This window comes from Akebia trifoliata, chromosome 5, assembly GCF_017979445.1.
Source record: "Akebia trifoliata isolate Shusen 1 chromosome 5, ASM1797944v1, whole genome shotgun sequence".
Taxonomy (NCBI): Eukaryota; Viridiplantae; Streptophyta; class Magnoliopsida; order Ranunculales; family Lardizabalaceae; genus Akebia; species Akebia trifoliata.
In genome coordinates, this window is record NC_141379.1 from 1,179,073 (window position 1) to 1,198,157 (window position 19,085).

At 35.3% G+C, this 19,085-nt stretch overlaps 3 protein-coding genes across 3 annotated transcripts; 1 reads left to right on the plus strand and 2 right to left on the minus strand.

The window, feature by feature from the left end:
* Positions 1–1,208: 1,208 nt before the first annotated feature.
* On the minus strand, positions 1,209–2,731 carry LOC147400825 (HVA22-like protein e). The gene is made up of 5 exons (XM_086441535.1): positions 2,684–2,731; positions 2,510–2,536; positions 2,311–2,433; positions 2,072–2,228; positions 1,209–1,345 (listed from the first exon to the last, which is right to left on the minus strand). The coding sequence occupies exons 1-5, from the start codon at positions 2,728–2,730 to the stop codon at positions 1,325–1,327; spliced, it is 375 nt and encodes a 124-aa protein (XP_086297661.1). The 5' UTR covers position 2,731; the 3' UTR covers positions 1,209–1,324.
* Positions 2,732–5,511: 2,780 nt separating this feature from the next.
* LOC147400826 (uncharacterized) lies at positions 5,512–7,954 on the plus strand. The gene is made up of 2 exons (XM_086441853.1): positions 5,512–6,224; positions 7,472–7,954. The coding sequence occupies exons 1-2, from the start codon at positions 5,601–5,603 to the stop codon at positions 7,688–7,690; spliced, it is 843 nt and encodes a 280-aa protein (XP_086297979.1). The 5' UTR covers positions 5,512–5,600; the 3' UTR covers positions 7,691–7,954.
* Positions 7,955–9,599: 1,645 nt separating this feature from the next.
* DPL1 (dihydrosphingosine phosphate lyase) lies at positions 9,600–18,479 on the minus strand. The gene is made up of 15 exons (XM_086441852.1): positions 18,147–18,479; positions 17,967–18,012; positions 16,516–16,667; positions 16,323–16,382; positions 14,652–14,876; positions 14,411–14,552; positions 14,142–14,192; positions 13,903–13,994; positions 12,759–12,885; positions 12,271–12,286; positions 11,905–12,012; positions 11,734–11,788; positions 11,509–11,655; positions 10,503–10,581; positions 9,600–9,980 (listed from the first exon to the last, which is right to left on the minus strand). Exons 1-15 carry the CDS (start codon positions 18,338–18,340, stop codon positions 9,858–9,860), a joined length of 1,617 nt encoding a protein of 538 aa, XP_086297978.1. The 5' UTR covers positions 18,341–18,479; the 3' UTR covers positions 9,600–9,857.
* Positions 18,480–19,085: the final 606 nt, after the last annotated feature.

Sequence of the window (19,085 nt, forward strand, 5' to 3'; positions counted from 1 at the left end):
TACATAAGTGACCTCAAGATTGGACCTCACATCGACACCCTGACAGGAAAGTGTACAAAAACCATAGATGATTTTCTTCAAGATACAAATGAAAAGGCATCTATGATTCCTGTCCACTTTCACGTAAAGATATGCGATATGAGGTCACTCCAGCACAACTCAATTTAAAAATGCTTATGGCCTGGCCTCCCTTTCTTCAACCCAAGCATACGCACAACTTCCCTTTCAACGCTTTCACGCACGTGGCGCTAAGGTACTTTTCGTGCAAGGCTTTCTTGCACTCTGACATACATCGAGCCATGGTGCAAGGGTTCATTTCTATTCCAAACGCACACTCAACCGAGTTTGGACCCATGGCTAAGAATGCCACAACCATGACCACGACCATTAGAACCACCATATTCAAAACTCTACTCTCCATTGCTTCTTAAAAACCTTAAATGAGAGACTTACGATTAGAGAGCAACCATCCCTATAAATACTAAGTGATTTCACCTCTTCTTGTAAAATTAGTCACCAAATAAGGCATCACACCCCCACTATCATGATATAATTATTTTCTTCAAATAAAAAACTTTAGTGCTTAAAATTAAATGGACGCCTCACTAATGCACGTAAGCTCTATCATGCTATTATATGCTATTTATTTTATTTAAAATGCTAAACCAACCCACTCCCTCTCCAAGTAAGTGGATTTGAGCCAATGAGAGACGAACATCTGGTTGTCAAGTTGTGCTTTTCTCTTTCCATGTGTTAAAGGTTCAATTGCTGTCCTGATAGACCAATCTCGTCCTAGGATCATCTTCACCAACCATTAATAACAATTATAGGGTTGTCAAATGGGTGGGTTCAGGCCGGGTAGGTTCAACCCTAACCCGATCCTAAAGAGGTGCATGGGCAGTACCTTAGAGTAGCCCTATACCTTTGTTCCCGTAACCCGGCCCTTTTGGTTTGGTAAGATTTTGGGTATTTTGATAATTTAACTTATTAAGTAGGAGTGTTTAAGAAAAAAAAACGCACTAAAAAAGAAATTCACGCCAAACCGTTAACGTTATGGATTACTTCTTTATTAGTTCGAATTCGATAACTACTCGGTCAAAGCCTAACATAATGGAACGTAACGTTTAATAAATATATATCCCTTTGAAATTCAATGCTCTGAGCATGTGACACGTTATACATCGAACCATCATTTACCATATAAATCATAAATCAAGGACCATCATTTACACACGTGTTGATCAATGTAAGTTACGAAATAGAGGTGCGTACACAAGATCACAAAGAACAAGAAAGCACAAGGATCGATAATGTGTTACATTCTTCAATGCGTTTCGTGCTCCCCCTGCATAACATTATTCCGCAAACCTATTAAATCTTCAACGTTTCAAATTACACAAAATTATTTCTTTTCTGAGAAATTTTTTATGAATATATTTGTTGTGGATGGATTGACTCAATCCGAGATTTCATAGAATTCGAATTCAACAATGGTAGAACATATGATAAAACCATTCCCAATTTACAAAAGTGCCCTATTAGGTTAGGAAAACCCTCAATACATGCAACGTTCAGTAACTAACTAATTCAAAATTTTGTTCCAAAAAATATTTACTGAGGAATATTTTGTGCAAAAACTTTTATTAATAAATTGACTCAATCAAACATTTCATAAAATTTGGATTCAACAATAGTAGGATGTATAATGAAAGCATTCCCAATTTATAAAAGTATCATGTTAGGGTAGGGAAGCCCACAAAACATGCGGTGTCCTATAATTGATTAATCCAAAATTTGGTGTCAAAAAAATATTCTGAGCAATCTTTTTTGTATAAAATTGTTTTGTGGATGGATTGACTGGATCTGAGATTTCATTGAATTTAGATTCACTATTACCACATTATAATATAGGAAAGCTCTCAATACATATGCCATCCTATAATTAATTAATCTTAAATTTTATATCTGAAAATTATTTATGATCTTCTCAAGGATATTTAAAAAAAAGGGAGATTATTGTGGTGAGAGTGATTTAAGGTTAAAGTAGGAAAAAAAGAATAGAGAAACTTACTTTAAAATGGAGGTGAGAGTGATTATTCGCCAAGTTTCCACCATATCGCTTCAGCTTCTCCCTTACGAAATTCTCATAGACGAAAGCAGCTCCTCTGAATTGGGGAAGCACTAGCCATGACACAAACAATAGTTTTGTACTGTACCATATCGGTATCCTGTAACATATGTTACATGTTTGTGTTACAATTTAGAATTTAAAACTAATAATCTTAAAGACTTTCTTTTGAATTTCCTCACCAAGTTAAAATAGGATTTAGGGCCATTTCCATTAATGTAAGAAACGAATACAAGATCCAATACGCTAACCACTGTTCATCGTCTATCTTAGAAGTGCTCTCAATCGCTCTAATCGATGCAACTCTGACACCAAAATAAATAAATAAATATAATTTCTATTAATAAATAAATAAATAAAAATTATAGGGGAGATACTTACAATGGGTACATTAGCATCACCACAGGTCTACATCAAGAAATAAATAAATAAATTATCATAATTAAATATGAGACATGGGTTTTGCAGTTTTGTTAATGAAAAATGGAATTAAAATTAAAATTAAAAAAAAAAAAAATTGAAATAAAAGGGGAGTTGGGATTGGATATAAGTTACCCTGCCCAGGAATGAAGATAGCTTAACGAAGTCCAAAAATAACCCATTTTTTTTGTTGTTGTTGTTGTTGTTTTTGTTTGGGTTTGAAAATAGCAGAGAATGATACAGAAACGATTGGGATATTAGGAAAGGGACGTGGGGGAAGGAGGAGGAAGTGAAGGGAACCTTATATAAACAGAGGTGGACACGTGGCATGATAAGATCAAGTATCGGATTCTGCCTTAAACGTGGAGATCTAGGTTTGGTACCGACTTGATCAGCAGATCCAAGTAAAGTTAGTATAATATAATAAATTGTCTCAAGTTCCTTAATGCATCTTTCGTTATTGTGCTTTTCTCCTTGCGCAAGCCACGTGTCTCTAGCTTTGACAGTAAGGGAATAACACGTGTCATTTCCTGGAAAGCCTAGTCACCTATAGGATCGAGCTTTATGACGAATCTTGGAGTGGTTTTCTATTGTGTATCTAGGCCCATTTATTTATCGGGCCAGCCATTATTCAGGTTCAGGGCCAGGGCCAGATTTAGGCTTTGGAGCTTGACCCATTGGTTGATTCAGCCCCCAATTATTTAAATATTATGTTTATTGTATGGGTGGCGTTTGCCGTTTCGGAGGTAAAGAAAGCTAGACATTGTGCCAAACATTTTTTCAATATATGAGTTAGAAGTTTTGAAATGGACTGATTTTTTGTGAGGATGGTCTCTATGATGAAGAGATCATCATCATCAAAACTCAACTTATTACAAAACTTCTAGCCCCATCAAAAGTGATTTATAAAAAATCGGATGATCCATGATTCTTCAACTTGTAAATTAGGGTTAGAAGTTTCAGAATGAACTGATTTTTGGTGAGGATGATATCTTCACCATAAAGATCATCCTAAAAAAAATCAATTCATTCTTAAACTTCTAACCCCTATTTTGAAAAATATTTGAAACAATATTTGGCTCTCTTTAGAACCTCCGAACACTTCCCTTATTTTATAGTATAAATATATGGGTCAGGATCCCTTGACTCCTAAGAATGACTCATTAAAAAAACACATGATCCCAATCCTTTAAATGCAAAATCAATGGTTGAGATTTATCCTTAGAATAAGTATCTTTGAGATCTATGTTATCAAGGTACTCATAAATCTCAATCATTGGACTTTGTGTTTAAAAGGTTGGGATCATGTTTTTTTCATGAGTCATTCTTAGGAGTCAACGGATCCCAACCTGAATATAATCATATATAAAGCAATGGTCTAGTGGCATGATCCTTGTTTACCTACCTTAGATCTTGGGTGAATCACAAATTCTACAACCCTGCTCCCCCCTAACCCAACCTTCAACTATTCGAGCAGCTCGGCCGAAGATGTGTAGCCCTTGCCAGGCCCATAAACAATCCTAATTTTGAGTGATAAATCAGTGATTTGGATTGTTTGATAGAGGAACAAATCTCTCATAGACCATTGTACACAATTGGATGTAAGTTGAAATTTGGAACTAATCAAATTCCATTTATCAAAAAGTATTAAAAAGTCATCTACTCCCGTTTCCATATTTCCCAAGCCCATATTTTTTTTTTCCAACTATTCAATGATCCCTCCAATTACAATAAAAAGTCATCACTTTTGAAAAATAGTGAATTCATCCTTGGATAAATCTTCTAAATATATCAAAAAATCATATATAATAGAGTCGTGATTTTCTTACTCGAAAATTTTCAATCGGTTTGTGCTCGATTGATGTGGAAAGGGCATAGAACCATAGATCTTTTTCTTCGAAATACACAAGGAAAATATCAACAGTTCAATGCCCTTTGCCTCATCAACCAAGTACACATTGAGTGAACATTTTCAATTCAGAAAATCATTAATGTATATAATAATAGTAAAATATGTGAAAATTTACATTTTTGTAATTATGTTTCTCAAAAAAATTTAACAAAATCTTAAAAACCGTACACAAATAGGCCCCACACATCCAAATTAGACTTGATGAAAGATATTTTCAATCAAGGTAAGAATGATACTTTACAATCTCCTATATCATCTAATATTTGAATTAACTTCAGTAAAACTCATTTATGTGCAACAATGGAATTCGTTCTTCTAGGCAAAAATCTATTTATTATGAGAAAATAATCGGATTTTCAAGATTTTAATAGAAGGAGTGGATCCTCTGTAGTAGTTTTTTTTTTCTTACAATGATTTTTTTAATTTTGAATCCATCATTTCTAAACTCAATAACATCGACATCCTCTAGTTTACGGAGCATAGATCATATATTATCTTTTAAATCAAAGTGAATGATATTGAAAATGAACCGTCCTAAAACTCTTAATTAGTTGAGACTAACCATCAAGAGTCATGATTTTCTAACACCCTTTTTTGTCATAAGCCCGATACGGTCCCTAATGTGGCGTGTGGCGTGGGCTAGAATCACATATCTTTTTTCTTGGGATACACAACAACACATCCCTATAAATAAGTGCAGTGCATGTCAGAGGGGTTGTCAGGAAATCATTATTCATCAACAAAAAAACAGGGGGTTCGTTGAGAAATTAAACATGGCCAAGAAAAATGTATCCCAAGATATCGGAATTAATCCCTAGAACGACGGTACTAATCTCTAGGAATTTGTCTTTTTTTTTTTTTTTTCTAATATAAGGCGATCAGATCGTGAAATAGTCGGTAATTGAAAAGCGCGGCGAATCTATCGCGCCACCTCAACCGTTATTTTACCTTATACTGCTCTATAGCTGACATGTGTCTTGCTACGTGTCAAATTTTCAGACTCAGTCCAACATGTGGCTTCTCCACATCTGATGAGAAAACCCATTATTCTCGCACAAACCCAGAAGAAACACAAAGAAGAAGAAAATCAGACAAAAAAGAAAGAAATCCAAAATAAATAAATAAATCAAAGAAGAAGAGATGTCTGGAGTATCAGTTGCAATGGCTCCTCCAAGCGAGACAGATCACGAAGCCAACAAGAATCTCCAACGTAAACAACAACCAGTAATGGGAGGCATAATGGGGTCTCTACGTGTGATAGAGTTACAACTAGTAGCCTTCATCATGGTGTTCTCCGCAAGTGGACTCGTCCCTCTATTAGATTTAATATTCCCGGCCTTCGTCTCTGCTTACCTCTTCGTAATCTCGCGTGTTGTCTTCCCTCCGGTGCACGATAAGAAAACAACAAATTCCTCCTCCTCCTCCGAACAACAACAACAACAACAAGAGATATTCAAAGGGAGTAGGTGGTTTAGGTTGTACGTAGTGATGGGTACCACAATAGGTTTGTTCTTGCCATTAGCATACGTGTTAGGTGGATTCGCACGTGGGGATGATCATGCTGTACGGTCTGCAACACCACACTTGTTCTTGCTTTCGTTTCAGATACTTACGGAGAATGTTATAAGTGGGCTTTCGTTGTTCTCGCCTCCTGTCAGGGCTTTGGTTCCATTGTTGTATACGGTGCGGAGGATCTTCGTTATTATAGATTGGATTTACGATGTTTGGTTTAACAAGACTTTGCCTGCCAACGCACCTCTTAAGGTATTCTTTTTCTTTTTCTTTTTCTGGAAAATTTTATTTATTTTTATTAAATATTAATATTAGACGGTTTGAGGTTATTTATTAAACGGTTGAGATGGGAGAATGATCGATCTCTAAGAAATATGTCTTCGAAGATTACAACTCATCTCTAGGAAAGCTTTGTTCAAAAGTTGTTTGGGGTCAGAAAAGACCAAAAACAATGCTTTATTTCTCCTCCAAGTCCAACTTTGTTTGATGGATAGCCTCAAAATTTTGTTTGTTAGGGTGACATCAAGTCAATTTTATTTATTTACTTAAAATCAGGGCAGTTGTTTCATGGAATAATTGAGAGAGTTGCTATTGGCACCCCAACTTTTACTTATTACATCCCAATTAAAAATAAAGAAAATAAGCAAATGGTTTGAAAATAAGTAAAAGTTTGGGTGCCAATAGAAGCTCTATCTCAATTTTTTTTTTTTTTTAGAGTTGCTATTGTCATAACAACTTTTACTAATGCCACACCAATTCTTATGTCAACCTTACACACAGTTGGTGTGGCAATAGTAATCCTCTTTTTTTTTCTTTCTTTTTCTTCTTCTAGATTTCTATCTTCTGGGTCGAAAATTTTATATGAGCCTAATATAATTAACTATTGAAATTATTTGCACGATTGTCATAATGTTTTGTACTGCTTAGACAATAATTTGAGCCAAACCTTCGTAATGTTTGAAGGGTGTGTTTTAAAATCTTTAACGGACGTGGTGATAAATAATTTAACCCACTCTTAATTAACCCGCTCATTTTGTGGATCTAGAAACAACTTGATTGATAACTCTTAGCCATTGAGACTAAAGACATGGCTTTAGGCAAAATTGAATAGAGAAGCGAAAGATAACCTCAAATTTTACGTTAAAAGTAATTGTGGTGAGATTGAAGACGATGATGAACATCCTCTTATCAACTTTCTAAACAAGGCATATGTTTCCCATTTCAACTTCAAATCCAAATTGAACTAGGTTACTTATAACTTGGGATCAACCTCTTTTTTTTTTTTTTCATTGAAAGCGTGTTCTTATTTGTTTTTATTATCTCTATCTATGTTCTTTTGGGTTTTCCTTGAAGAACCTTCGACCTTAACATTTCTTCTAATTTGTGTTGTAATCGATCTTCAACTTCAACAATTATATTTAAGTGATAGATATTAAAGCGGATGGGATGGCATGTTTGTGTCAAATAGTATGTGTTTTACAAATGTTGTTGTCATGTAGGATGTTGCATGGTTTTGGTTCGGCAAGAGTTTGGCGGTTACGAATTTTGTCTATTTCTCAATCAATCTCTTTGGCTTTCTAATTCCCCAATTCCTTCCAAAGGCCTTCGAGAGGTACTTTAAGGATAGGGATGAAATTTATTCGAAGGTTGCAGAGGACAAGATATCAGCAATAGCAAACACGACACAATCAACTACTCCGGGGAAGAAAGCCAATTAGTCCTCTGGTATGTAAGCTAAAGAAAATAATTTGGCTATGTTGTGTTCATTTCCTAAGTAGTAGTACGTGAGAGAGAGAACTTTTATATGAAACCTTCATAGAGAAACGCATTTGATGATCTTTAGTTGTAGTGTTTGATTCGTACTCTCATCTAAATCTCCAAGTTGGTCTGTTTTGGGTTTTGTATTTAATGAATTTTATCTTAGCAAAAAGATTGTTTCCTTGTATCAACTTGATCACTTAATGTTGGGGGTGATTCTCATATGTTCTTTGTGACTAGAAATATGAGCTTGGCTGGTTTTTGAGCATCTTTGCAACGAGAAGCTGTTCCCAACAATCAGGATACCCATGCATCCAACTGTTGGAAATCATCGATCAAACTCACATCCGACACCTGAAAATTATTGATCAAAATGGTTTTGTATTTGTAGATCTCGTATTCTGTCGATTCCTTGAGATTTACTCCTAATAATCGATCTCCATTTTTCTTAATACACACGAACAATAAAAAATCACACAGAAAATTAATAAATAAATAAATAAAAAAGGAGAAGATAAAACATAAAATTTATTCATGGGATTTGTCCTAAAATTAGACTACGTCCCCAGACTTCGAAAAGTCATTTTACTATTCTTGAAGTTAATATAAGATTTACAAAATCTAATCTCCTCTATTTTTTTTCTTCACCTCGGAAGAGTCTCCTCTCATTTACATAGTAGCTCTCCTTATATAGATACAAAAGATGAAATTAAATCCTAATGGAATCAATCAATTTCCCCCAATCAAGGGGTTCTCTATCAACTATTCAAATCTAATTCAAAATAATATCAATCGAAGTCTCGAGATAGATAGGTATTAAATCTGGCATGTGTCGAATATTCGTCTTATTTACGTTATTTGTCTAATACCAATTTTACCTTCTACAGTATTCGATCCACCTTGAAAAAGTATTGGATCTACCTTTAAAAGATGGGTCTTGTTATCGTGTGCACCAAGGGCACATGTTAAAGTGCATTAATGCACCTTGAAAAGTGGATTTTGTATCGAAAATGATCTTGAATTGTTTTTATTACCTAAATACCCTTAGATTTCAATTTCCAAAGTGTATTTATTGCACTTTTAGGGCACACGTTAACAAAATCCTTAAAAAAAAGTAAACCAATCAGGATGCACCAGTTCCTAGTGTTAGGACGTGTAGAAGAGTGAAATGGTTTCCGTAATTTATTACAACCAAATAAATCATCAAATGGTTCCAATGTCATATAAAGCAGGATAAACAAATCCAAATCAGTTGTGTGAACATTGCCACATCGTATCGAGACTTGGATGATTAGTTAGTCTTACCTTTTTATAGAAGGGAAAAAAAAAAAAAAAAACCATTATACCATCCTCCCTTTTTTTTCCTAGAAAATGCCTTTTCTTTTATTAGGTTGATCTAACCCAAGTTTTATAACCCTCAAGTCGGTCAACTGCGCCATAAGTTGCGCATGAGACGCCCAACATGCAATTTGATTATTAATAAGTTTCCAACCAATTTACGACACTCTTTTAACTCGGTCCAATGTCCAATGCACCATTAGGTGGGGGCATGAGACTCAGCCTGGACCCAACATAATTTTATTATTAATATTCGTATAGGAAAAAGAGTTTGATGCAAACTCTGTGAAGCACTAATAGACAGATGAGCTTTTAATCGAACAACGACGTGGTGGCAGAGTTTCTTAGTCAGCTCAACAAGTTGATTCAAACAAGATTTATTTCCAGAGTCAAAAACTCAAAACTTAATAGAATCATGACTGCAGCACATGAGTTTTACTTACGTGTTGATCAACCTAAATACCAAAAATGAATGCTCGATAACAATCTTGGATTCAACCTCGACAACAATTTGTGAATATACATGCATCATAATCCGTTAATAACAAAGAACGTTCATGATACATATTTGAGATTCTCTTTAATTCTACATTACTTTACAAAGAATTCAAACTGGGAAATGTTTCATTATTAATCTGCTGCACGTGTTTGCTAATAAGACAATCGAAACCAAAGAAACATCTTGGAATTTTGAAAGTTTGTCTCTTATCAGAACGTAAGAGAAACTTCAATATAAATAAAACCCATACACCAGAACAAAAGTTAAGTGAGGTGTGAAGGACTGCTCTGCTAGCAAGAGCCATCCATGAAATCCACCAACAATTCCTGAATCATACCTCTATCAGGCATCTTCCCTGCTGCACCATAGATTGGAGCGAGTCCTCCACTGATTGGACCTGGATTTGCTTTTACCTGAAAGATGCCCCCAAAAAAAAAATATCCGAAATGAATCCTAGTATCATAGAAAGCAACAAAGCTTAATCCAAAAGATATGGGGTCTAGCTCTATCTTCTTTTTTCCTGGTCCTAGTACCATGGGAAAAAAAAATAAGTGTGGTGCTTGGCAATGGCATCACATACGGGGTCTGTTGGTGCCACCATCAATCAAAGATAAGTAGCAGATCATCCTCTATTGTTTAGGGCATAACCAATTACAACATCAATCAAAGAATCCTAAGAATCAGATCAATCATTTGTTTTCTAAGGTTTAACTGGGACACCAATCCAAAATAAAGCTCGATGATTGGAGGGGTTAGTGACGTCCAATGATGGTCATTCTTTGGACTAGAAGAATAGGAATTCCAATTGGTTGATAAGGATAGGAAACCGACATGGCTCTCTGACACTCAATTTTTGTTTTATTGGTCATTCAAATATGTTACTAAGAAAAGAGTTAAAGTTACCTTCCAAAAAAATAAAATAATAAGAGACTTACAGTGTGCACAGATTCCCTCAAATCTCTCAGGAAGTCTTCAATGACCGGAACATGCTGAAGGGTTATGCAAATATGAATGCTGATCCATGGGCATTACAAAAGAGGTCAAGTTTCATGGAAAATAAAAATAAAAATAAAAAAATTCAAATAAAACTAAGTTGATCCATCATTGCTAGATGAGGAAAGAACTTTTACATGAGTCATATGATAACAAAAGTCTGTATAATATTTCACCTGCAGCTGGATAACAACCAGTTCTCTTCCAATTGTAGGCCTACATCTTGGCTTGATATATTAAAATTCAAGGCAATCAGATAATCTCACCATCACACAAATCAAATCCTTTGGACCCACCACCCAACCTGATCCTGATGGACTTAACCTGACATTGGGCAGGCTTTGAACCTGCGTGTTTCAGGCTTGGGTTGAGCTTGAGCATACAAGGTTGGACTTGGACTAAGGACTTGGCCAACCTAAGCCTGATCATTATGCATATGATCAAGGGAGAACTAATTGGAGAACTACTCATACTCTATTAATAGAATATGTGTGTGTGTGTGTGTGTGTGTGTCTCTATATATTGATAAGTAGTAGCCTTGACAATATAGTTGGCAAATTCAACCCGATACAACTTGAGTTGTGCTTGGGTAGGGTATGGATTACCTTGGGTTGGGCTCAGGCTGAGTATCTCAGAGGTCAGTGCTTGGGTCAAGTGTCAAACTCGGGCTGGGCTCAGGGTAGACTCCAACCCAATCAGCCCAAGTTGCCCCTTAAGAAAGATTTGCCTAATGTTATTTCACATAAATCCATTGGTTTACCAGAGATCACCAAATCCACGCAAGTTCACGGAAAAATCAATCCAAGTGAGGGCCTATCAATTGGGCATTGCAGAACACTAGATCAACTGCCCAAACTGCAACTAGTAGTGACTCTTCCTATATACATTTTTTTTTATATAAGGAAAGCGCTATCAGATTTCTTCCTTAAATAATAGGCACGGGCACACCTGTTAGGTCTCTGCAACGCATTCAAATGCCAGCCTCTGGATGACAATATATCATTGACTTCAAAAATGTCTATATCATTTGAACTGAACGCAACAATTGTCATATCTGGCCTTCCAATGATAAATAGCTCAGGAATCTCTTTTATCCTGCAAACAGACTACACTTAATTTACAATATAAAATTTTGGCATGCCCCTAAAAGTTTCAAGCAGGAAGACAACCAACCCTTTTTGTAATCTCTTAGATACTTCCATGATCTGACTTGTGTTTTCCAGGTATCCTATAATGGGGTAACAGCATAGAGTTGCACACCAAATGATTAATGAAATTGAAAGATAACCCTGGAAATTAAGCATTAATTAGTTGTAGACAAAGAAAGATAAGAGTAATTATCACCTTCTTGGCCTAGAGCCATCATGGCTGCCCATGCCCCAGCAATCAATCCCCCTGGCCTGCTCCCAGCAATAGTTGGAGAAATATACAGCCCACCTGACCATTCGGTAACTACAACACAAAGATGGAAGAATAAGAAACAAATAAAAAACATTCACATTACATAGGCAGGCATATATAAACAAAATTGCAAGGAAGACTTCTCGAGTATTTGACAATCCCCGTGCAAAAAAAAATCAGATAGTCCATAGATGTTCAAAAAAATCATATGCTCCCTAAGTAATTATAGGGAGAAAAGGATGAGCAATGTATTAGAGACTATCTATGGACAAAACGTTATAATCATTATTAGAAATGTAAAAAACTTACCAGCAACAAATTGATGCTGTTGAACAAGTGTAGCAAGAACCATGAAACAAGTTGGTCGGAAAACAGGAAAAGTAGAAAATAATTAGCAACTCATCCACAAAGATGCAATGAAAGGAACAAAGTGGCATGGATGAAGAAAAGTTACTACATAATCAAGAAACACGAACTTTAAAACATAGCTAGATTAAAATAAAAATTCTGCTACTTCTATTTCGGCCCAAGACAAAGGGTCAAAGCACAACACTTTGGTCATTGACAACATGAAAATAGAATTTATATATATCTAGCTTTATGTATTTTCTTGTCACCAAATTTTTCCAAGATTCGCAAACCCCATTCCCACAAAAAAAAAAAAAATTTTAAAAAAAAAAAGGTTTAAGAATGCCAATGATTTAGGTGCCTAATACCAACTACCAACATTTGATGAAACAATAAGTAATGATTAATAACAAGTGCAAATTTCATGGAAATACCATAAAAAACACTACCTTTCTAATGGTGTGATTCCTGTATAGAACTATACTAGTTCCCTTTGGAGCCAACCCATACTTATGCACATCAGCTGATATTGATGTTACTCCTTCAACAGAAAAATCGTAGGGTGGAATTGGGTACCTAGAAAGGGGAAAATTGTGCAAAATAATCAATACCAACAGATAAAAGAATAATTGAATTATGTTGCTTCTTGAAGAGCAGGTGGTGAAAGGAGTTCAACCAATTTCAGAAAAGCTTTATAACTAAAATGATAAACTAAACACACAACAATAATGGATCTTTGCATCCTAAAAGATTACAGAAGACTACATTTATCCAAGTTTGAATATTCACCCAGAAGTCTAAATTAATTAAAATAAGGTAGCTCTTAGTCAATTGCAAAGATGGGTTTAAAAACTTGAACAGTTCCACAAAGCATTATAGCATTACATAAATTGTTAAATCAAGAGCATCTAATTGAAAAACCACTCTTCTAAGGACCAACATCACATTAATGGGATGATACTACTTGATTCTAGATGGTTCTTTTGTCAAACAATTAGAAACCTCCAAATAGTGACTCATGTTATGGTCCATCCAAAAGATGACATGTCAGTAGATCTATATTGATAGGCTGTGTACCTCTTGAACATTTAATAGTAGATTATACCATTTACAAAATTATGTAAGACTCAACAAAATCTTCTTCAAAATGAGAAAGAGCTAATGATCTCAACCTGAATAAGTATGGAAGACTCTAAACTAATTCTTTTCCAAAGTAAGAAAGAGTCAATGGTCTCAAACTTAATAAGATCAAATAGGGGATGCAATTATTGAACCAATAGTTTATAAGATTAGTGTCAAACAATCTTTCACAAACAAGTAATGACACAAATTAAATTAGAATTTTGAAGGGACATACAAAGCTTTGAAAACTCAAATGTATAAATGCAGAGAACAGAAACATGCAGAAAGACGGAGACAACTAGCAAGGCTTTATGTCCTCCTATTGGTTTGTGGATACACAATCTTTGATGGATTAGTTTTCTTCGTCAATAGATTTGTTTCCACACATCCAATATATCAATGAATATTTATTAGAAGCAATCATCAACAAAAGCAATATTTCAAATTATTAGACAATCAAGCAAAACATACCCAAGCTTACGAGCGAAAGGCAATACGAAGCCACCAAGGCAGAGGTCGACATGAAAACAAATTCCAAAACGGGATGCCAATTCACCAAGTTCCTGCATAAATGAGTTCATAAGGGAGGGAGAGAAGAAACAAATGATACCTACTAACAATTAAGGAGCATTCAATGAAAATCTTTGTTGAAGGAAACCAAAATAACTTTAAAGAATTTTAGTTGACATTGAGGCAATCCATTTACATACTTCAATGGGATCGATGATGCCATGTGGGAAACCGGGGGCAGATCCAACAATCTGAGAAAACATTGAATTTCAAGTTATTTGAAATTGCAAATGTGAATTTATGTTGAGGAACAATAAGTCTCAATTGTTGTAATTGAAAGAGTATCAAAGAAAGAAATAAAGATACATTTCATATAATTTTCCCTTATCTAAACCAACCCCCCCCCCCCCCCCCCCCCCCAAAAAAAAAAAAAAAAAAAAAAAAAAAAAAAAACAAGGAAAAGACATACTAAAACTGTGTTCTTGTTAATGAATCGTCTGATCGCTTTGACATCTGCTAGGAATTCTTTGTTCACAGGAACACGCCACAGTTTGATGTTAAAATATTGTGCAGCCTTGTCATATGCTGAGTGTGCAGATTCAGGTATTATCCTGTACTTGGAGAGAAATCAGAGATATTTATATAAATAATTATCAAATCATAAATAGATTACTCAAGAGATACAAATGAAGCCAAAGAACCTAACCCACATTTCAGGTTTTGTAATCCCCTTTTTTGTTTTCATATAGTCACGTGATGACTTCACAGCTAATAATATACTTTCAGTTCCTCCTGATGTCATGTTGCCACATATTTGTCCTCCAGAAGCTATTTCTTTACTACCAAGCAGTGCAGCTGTCATTGCAACTACCTCCCCCTCAAATCGTACTACACTTTGGAATACATCGAGATGCAATGGATTGGTATGTGCAAACCTGACCATATAAACATATTCAAAGTATGATCTAATAAGAGATGCATATAGGAAACACAGATCACAGATTGTATTCATTGAAGTCATCACCGGAAAATTGTCTAATGTAACTTGAATTCAATTACTATCTCATAAAAAAGTAGTTAAAAAAAAAAGATTCCATAAGAATTAATTGTACCGTTTAAATTAAAAGTAGTTTACTACAAGACAACAATAAGACCATCCATGCTTTTTGGGACTGAATATTAGGATGCCAAGAAACATGTGAACGTAATAGAGATGAAGATGTTGTGATGGATGAGTGGTAAGAAAAAGAAAGAAAAATTGAGGAATAAGTACATTTAAGGAACTGAAGGAATAGTTCCAGAGAGAAAACAAGGGAGAGTTGTTTAAGATGGTTTGGGCATGTGCCAAGAATTCCAATAATAACACCAGTGAGAACTGAGTAGGCACATTTTAGTGCAAGTTGAGGGCTCCAAAAGTGAGGAAGATCTAAAATCTGGCTTGGACAAAGATTTGAAGGAATGTTACTTGATAAAAGATATGGTTCTTGAATAGAGTTAAATGGTAAAATAAGATCCATATTGCTGACCGCCGGTAATTGGAATAAGGTGTAGATATGATGATGAAACAAAAGGCGGTATTGTGCATTCCATCATGCTCATGATCGTGTTGAACTATTACTTGAAATATCAATAATTGTAAAACAAATCTAAAATTCATATACACATGCCTAGACAGATGGATCAGGACACACGTAAACACCAGATTGTAGAAATAGGTTGAACATATATTATTTGATTTGTGATGTTGTAGCTGTTACATTGTTTAATAGGGAATACCAGACTTTGTGCATGTTGCGTACACCATGTGTCAATTTGTAGCTGCTTTTACACAATCTCATCTGACTATTTTTTCATCTCATTAGTCGGTACAACTGACAGACGTAGCATGGCACCAAATATTCTCAGTCCATTTTGGAGCCCTCAGCATACCCAGATTTTAATCATCCCCAACATTCAACAATTATATGGAAGACATCCTGCATCCTTGTTCATCTCTCTTCTCTTATTCCTCTATGAGGTGATGACGAGGATATACAGACTAAAGTTTAACTGCAATTCCATTCATCAAATGGAGTTTCTTCACTTCCACGTGTTTCTAGAATTATGCCAATATACTTTCCAAAGGTGTTGATGAGTATAGGACATTCTTCTCTTGTAGGCAATCTACATCGCATTAATAACCCATTCAAATCAATTTTAAGGGAGTGTAAGGTGATGTATATAAAAGGAAATTTTGATGTGTTGTTCTAAACATTCTGACTAGTTCCTGCCCACACCCTAGTTATGGAACTGTGTAAACTCTAAAGCAAATCCTTTACAAATTCCTGGAAAGGCCACAACAGCATAAATACAATTAATGAAAAGTACCATGTCTTACTGACATTGAATATGCCTCGTTGATCATAGAAAAATGCCCTTCTGACTCATTTCCACCAATATACCTGCATAGAAATTATGAGAATAATAAATTAAAGTGTGAAAGATTCGCATAGATATTACACAAAAAGCCAACATTTTGCACTTCTATAAGTGCATAAAAAAACATAATATGTAATCTCAAAATAATGAACATACACTGTACCAGAGCACTTTCCTTGCCAAACTACATCATTCCCTTTCTCATCTCTCAACTTCTCAGTGACTCCTTCTCCAAGTCCAGCCTTTGGCAGCTCAGTCCGCCAACCCTCTTTTTTAGATTTACTACCAGATTGCAACTTCTCTACTACCTGCACAAATACAGGACACATGTTCACTGAAAAATATCTTTCCAAAACATCTACAAATGACGTGGAAAACGGCCACAAAATACATAGCTAAAATTTCTGCTTTGAAATACTCAAGATCATCTGTATTTGAACCAGACACAAGCATTTTATACATGTAAACCAACCCTGAAGTGTTTTAGTCCATAAGGCCCATAATAGATCAATTGTGAAATTCACAAGAGCTTAGCTCCAACGCCAATTTTGAATCTCACTCCAAAATGCTCACATATAAACACATATCTACACTTGATTCATTGTGCACATACGGATGCACGTATGTGAGTCCATGTGTGGATTGGGTGTAAGGTATGGGTAGTCAAGTTGTCCAATAATCCATTTTCTGCTGACACAACTGCCTGACTTCCCCATGACTAAAAAGTTAGACTATGATACTTTATACCCCCCATTACAATTGGCATGGTCAGAATTATCCAACTGGGCTAATTCCCTACCCCCCCCCCCCCCCCCAAACCCAGAAAAGTGCAACACTATCAAATTTGATGGTCCCACTTAGAATCAAAATATCAGAATGTATAGACCACTATATATCAGTATCGACCAAGACTGATACAAAGCATTTGATGACCCTACTCAGAATCATGGTTCAAAATATCGAAATGTATGAATATATATCAAAATTAGTCTTGGTCGATATATTGAATGTTTCGGGAATGTATTGGAACTTTTTGATCGAAACAAAATCAATTTTTATCTTGATCAAAACATTGCCTCAAGACGAGATTTTAAACCTTGCTCAAAATTAACCACCCGTACTAACAAACCAAGTGAAAGTCCACAGAGTGCAAAAGGGAATGTTTGAATGGGAGACCAAGAATTTTGACAGTGCCGGATTCCAGCAAGTATTAATTTTTCTCATTCAGAGTTCAATAAATTGGACTGGAAAGTTGGTATAGGTGAACTTGTGCGCATTTAAGAGACCCTAGTATTAGTGTTTGGTACCAACTACTAACCCTAATCCCACCATAGAGATTGAACCTCAACCTATGCACCAATCAGTAGATATGCTCATCATTTAATGTAGAACAGCCCCAAAATTTCAATTAATTAAACCAAAAAATCTATCCAATAGGACCAACTGTTTTTACAGAAGGGGACCCAACAAAAATCACTGTAGGAACTCTTCCTTAAAATCTCATTCTCACCATTTCCCAAATCCCCTTAACAAAATGCATTTAATGCTTCAAATATATAAATATAAATAAATAAATAAGAAGAAAACAATAAATCAAACATTCTAACCTTGTGTTTCTCTGCTTCGATGTGATTCCTCACAGCTGGAATCAACCTGTTTATATCAAAGCTTCGACAAATCAAAACCATCGAAAATTTCCATGAATCTAGAACAACTGATTTGAGTGAAATTGAACAGATACAAGAATCAAAATTTATGTAAATTAAGAAGAAGAAAAAAAAACTCACTTGACGGAGTTCATGAGGAACCCTAGAAGAACTGTTTTGAATCCTTTTTCTTGAACTAAATTGAAGAACGATTGGACAATCGAAGCGACGAAGAGAGCAAGAAGAGGAGTGAGAACCAGAGCGAGAGGTTCGTACTGAGATAGAAATAAATTCGTAGAAGCTCTTATTCGGATTAGAGATGAAGAAACCTCCATTGAAGAACAGAGAAAAACGAATCGAATTCGATCCAGAGAGAGAGGGAGAGAGAATATGATTTCGTTTTCGCGTAGAAGAGTGGATTATTGTTTTTGGCAGTTTTGCGTAATTTTGCTGATTTCGAGGATTTGAGTCTGTCTGTTTACTCGAGGGTGGCCACGTTCCCATCTATAAAAAAAAACTACTTGGTACACCTGAGGTCGGTAGGGACTCTTTTAAATGAACCTGAATTTTGGGGTAATATCTAAATAACCCAATTGTTAAAATCTTACTTCACATTGTCGAGATCGACTATTTGAATGATTGATCATTTGATCTTGAAGATTCAAATTCAAATGATTGTAAAACGATTGATCTCGATGATTCTCTCAAATTTAAACATCAATCTCAACGATTGGATGAAAGCTGATCTTGAATGATTTGAATTGGTGTGTTTGTTTCACAAATAATAAGTATCAAAATTCTGAATTTTTTTACATAATTTTCAGCTTCTTGAATCCCGTTAACGTTGAATGCATCATCCGTTTAAAATTTGATTTCCTTATTACATGAATAAGGGGTGACCTCGATGATTGACCTCATTTCGCACTTTCGTGACATGACGTGGAGGTGTCCATGAATCATATATGTTTTTCATCGAAATACAAAGTGAAAAAGTATTTATGGTTTTGTGCGCACCTTCACACCAAGAAAGTGTGAAAAGAGGTCAAACTTGAGGTCATTCCAACACGACTCTTATAATTA

Coding starts and splice junctions, on each gene's coding strand:
- LOC147400825 (XM_086441535.1), bottom strand. CDS start 2,730: ATGGGTTATTTTTGGACTTCGTTAAGCTATCTTCATTCCTGGGCAGG. Junction 2,537..2,683: donor TATCTTCATTCCTGGGCAGG/GTAACTTATATC, acceptor TTCTTGATGTAG/ACCTGTGGTGATGCTAATGT. Junction 1,346..2,071: donor ACTCTCACCTCCATTTTAAA/GTAAGTTTCTCT, acceptor AATGTTATGCAG/GGGGAGCACGAAACGCATTG.
- LOC147400826 (XM_086441853.1), top strand. CDS start 5,601: ATGTCTGGAGTATCAGTTGCAATGGCTCCTCCAAGCGAGACAGATCAC. Junction 6,225..7,471: donor CTGCCAACGCACCTCTTAAG/GTATTCTTTTTC, acceptor GTTGTCATGTAG/GATGTTGCATGGTTTTGGTT.
- DPL1 (XM_086441852.1), bottom strand. CDS start 18,340: ATGGAGGTTTCTTCATCTCTAATCCGAATAAGAGCTTCTACGAATTTA. Junction 18,013..18,146: donor TTCCTCATGAACTCCGTCAA/GTGAGTTTTTTT, acceptor TGATATAAACAG/GTTGATTCCAGCTGTGAGGA. Junction 12,886..13,902: donor CCTTTCGCTCGTAAGCTTGG/GTATGTTTTGCT, acceptor TCCCCTTTCTAG/GTACCCAATTCCACCCTACG.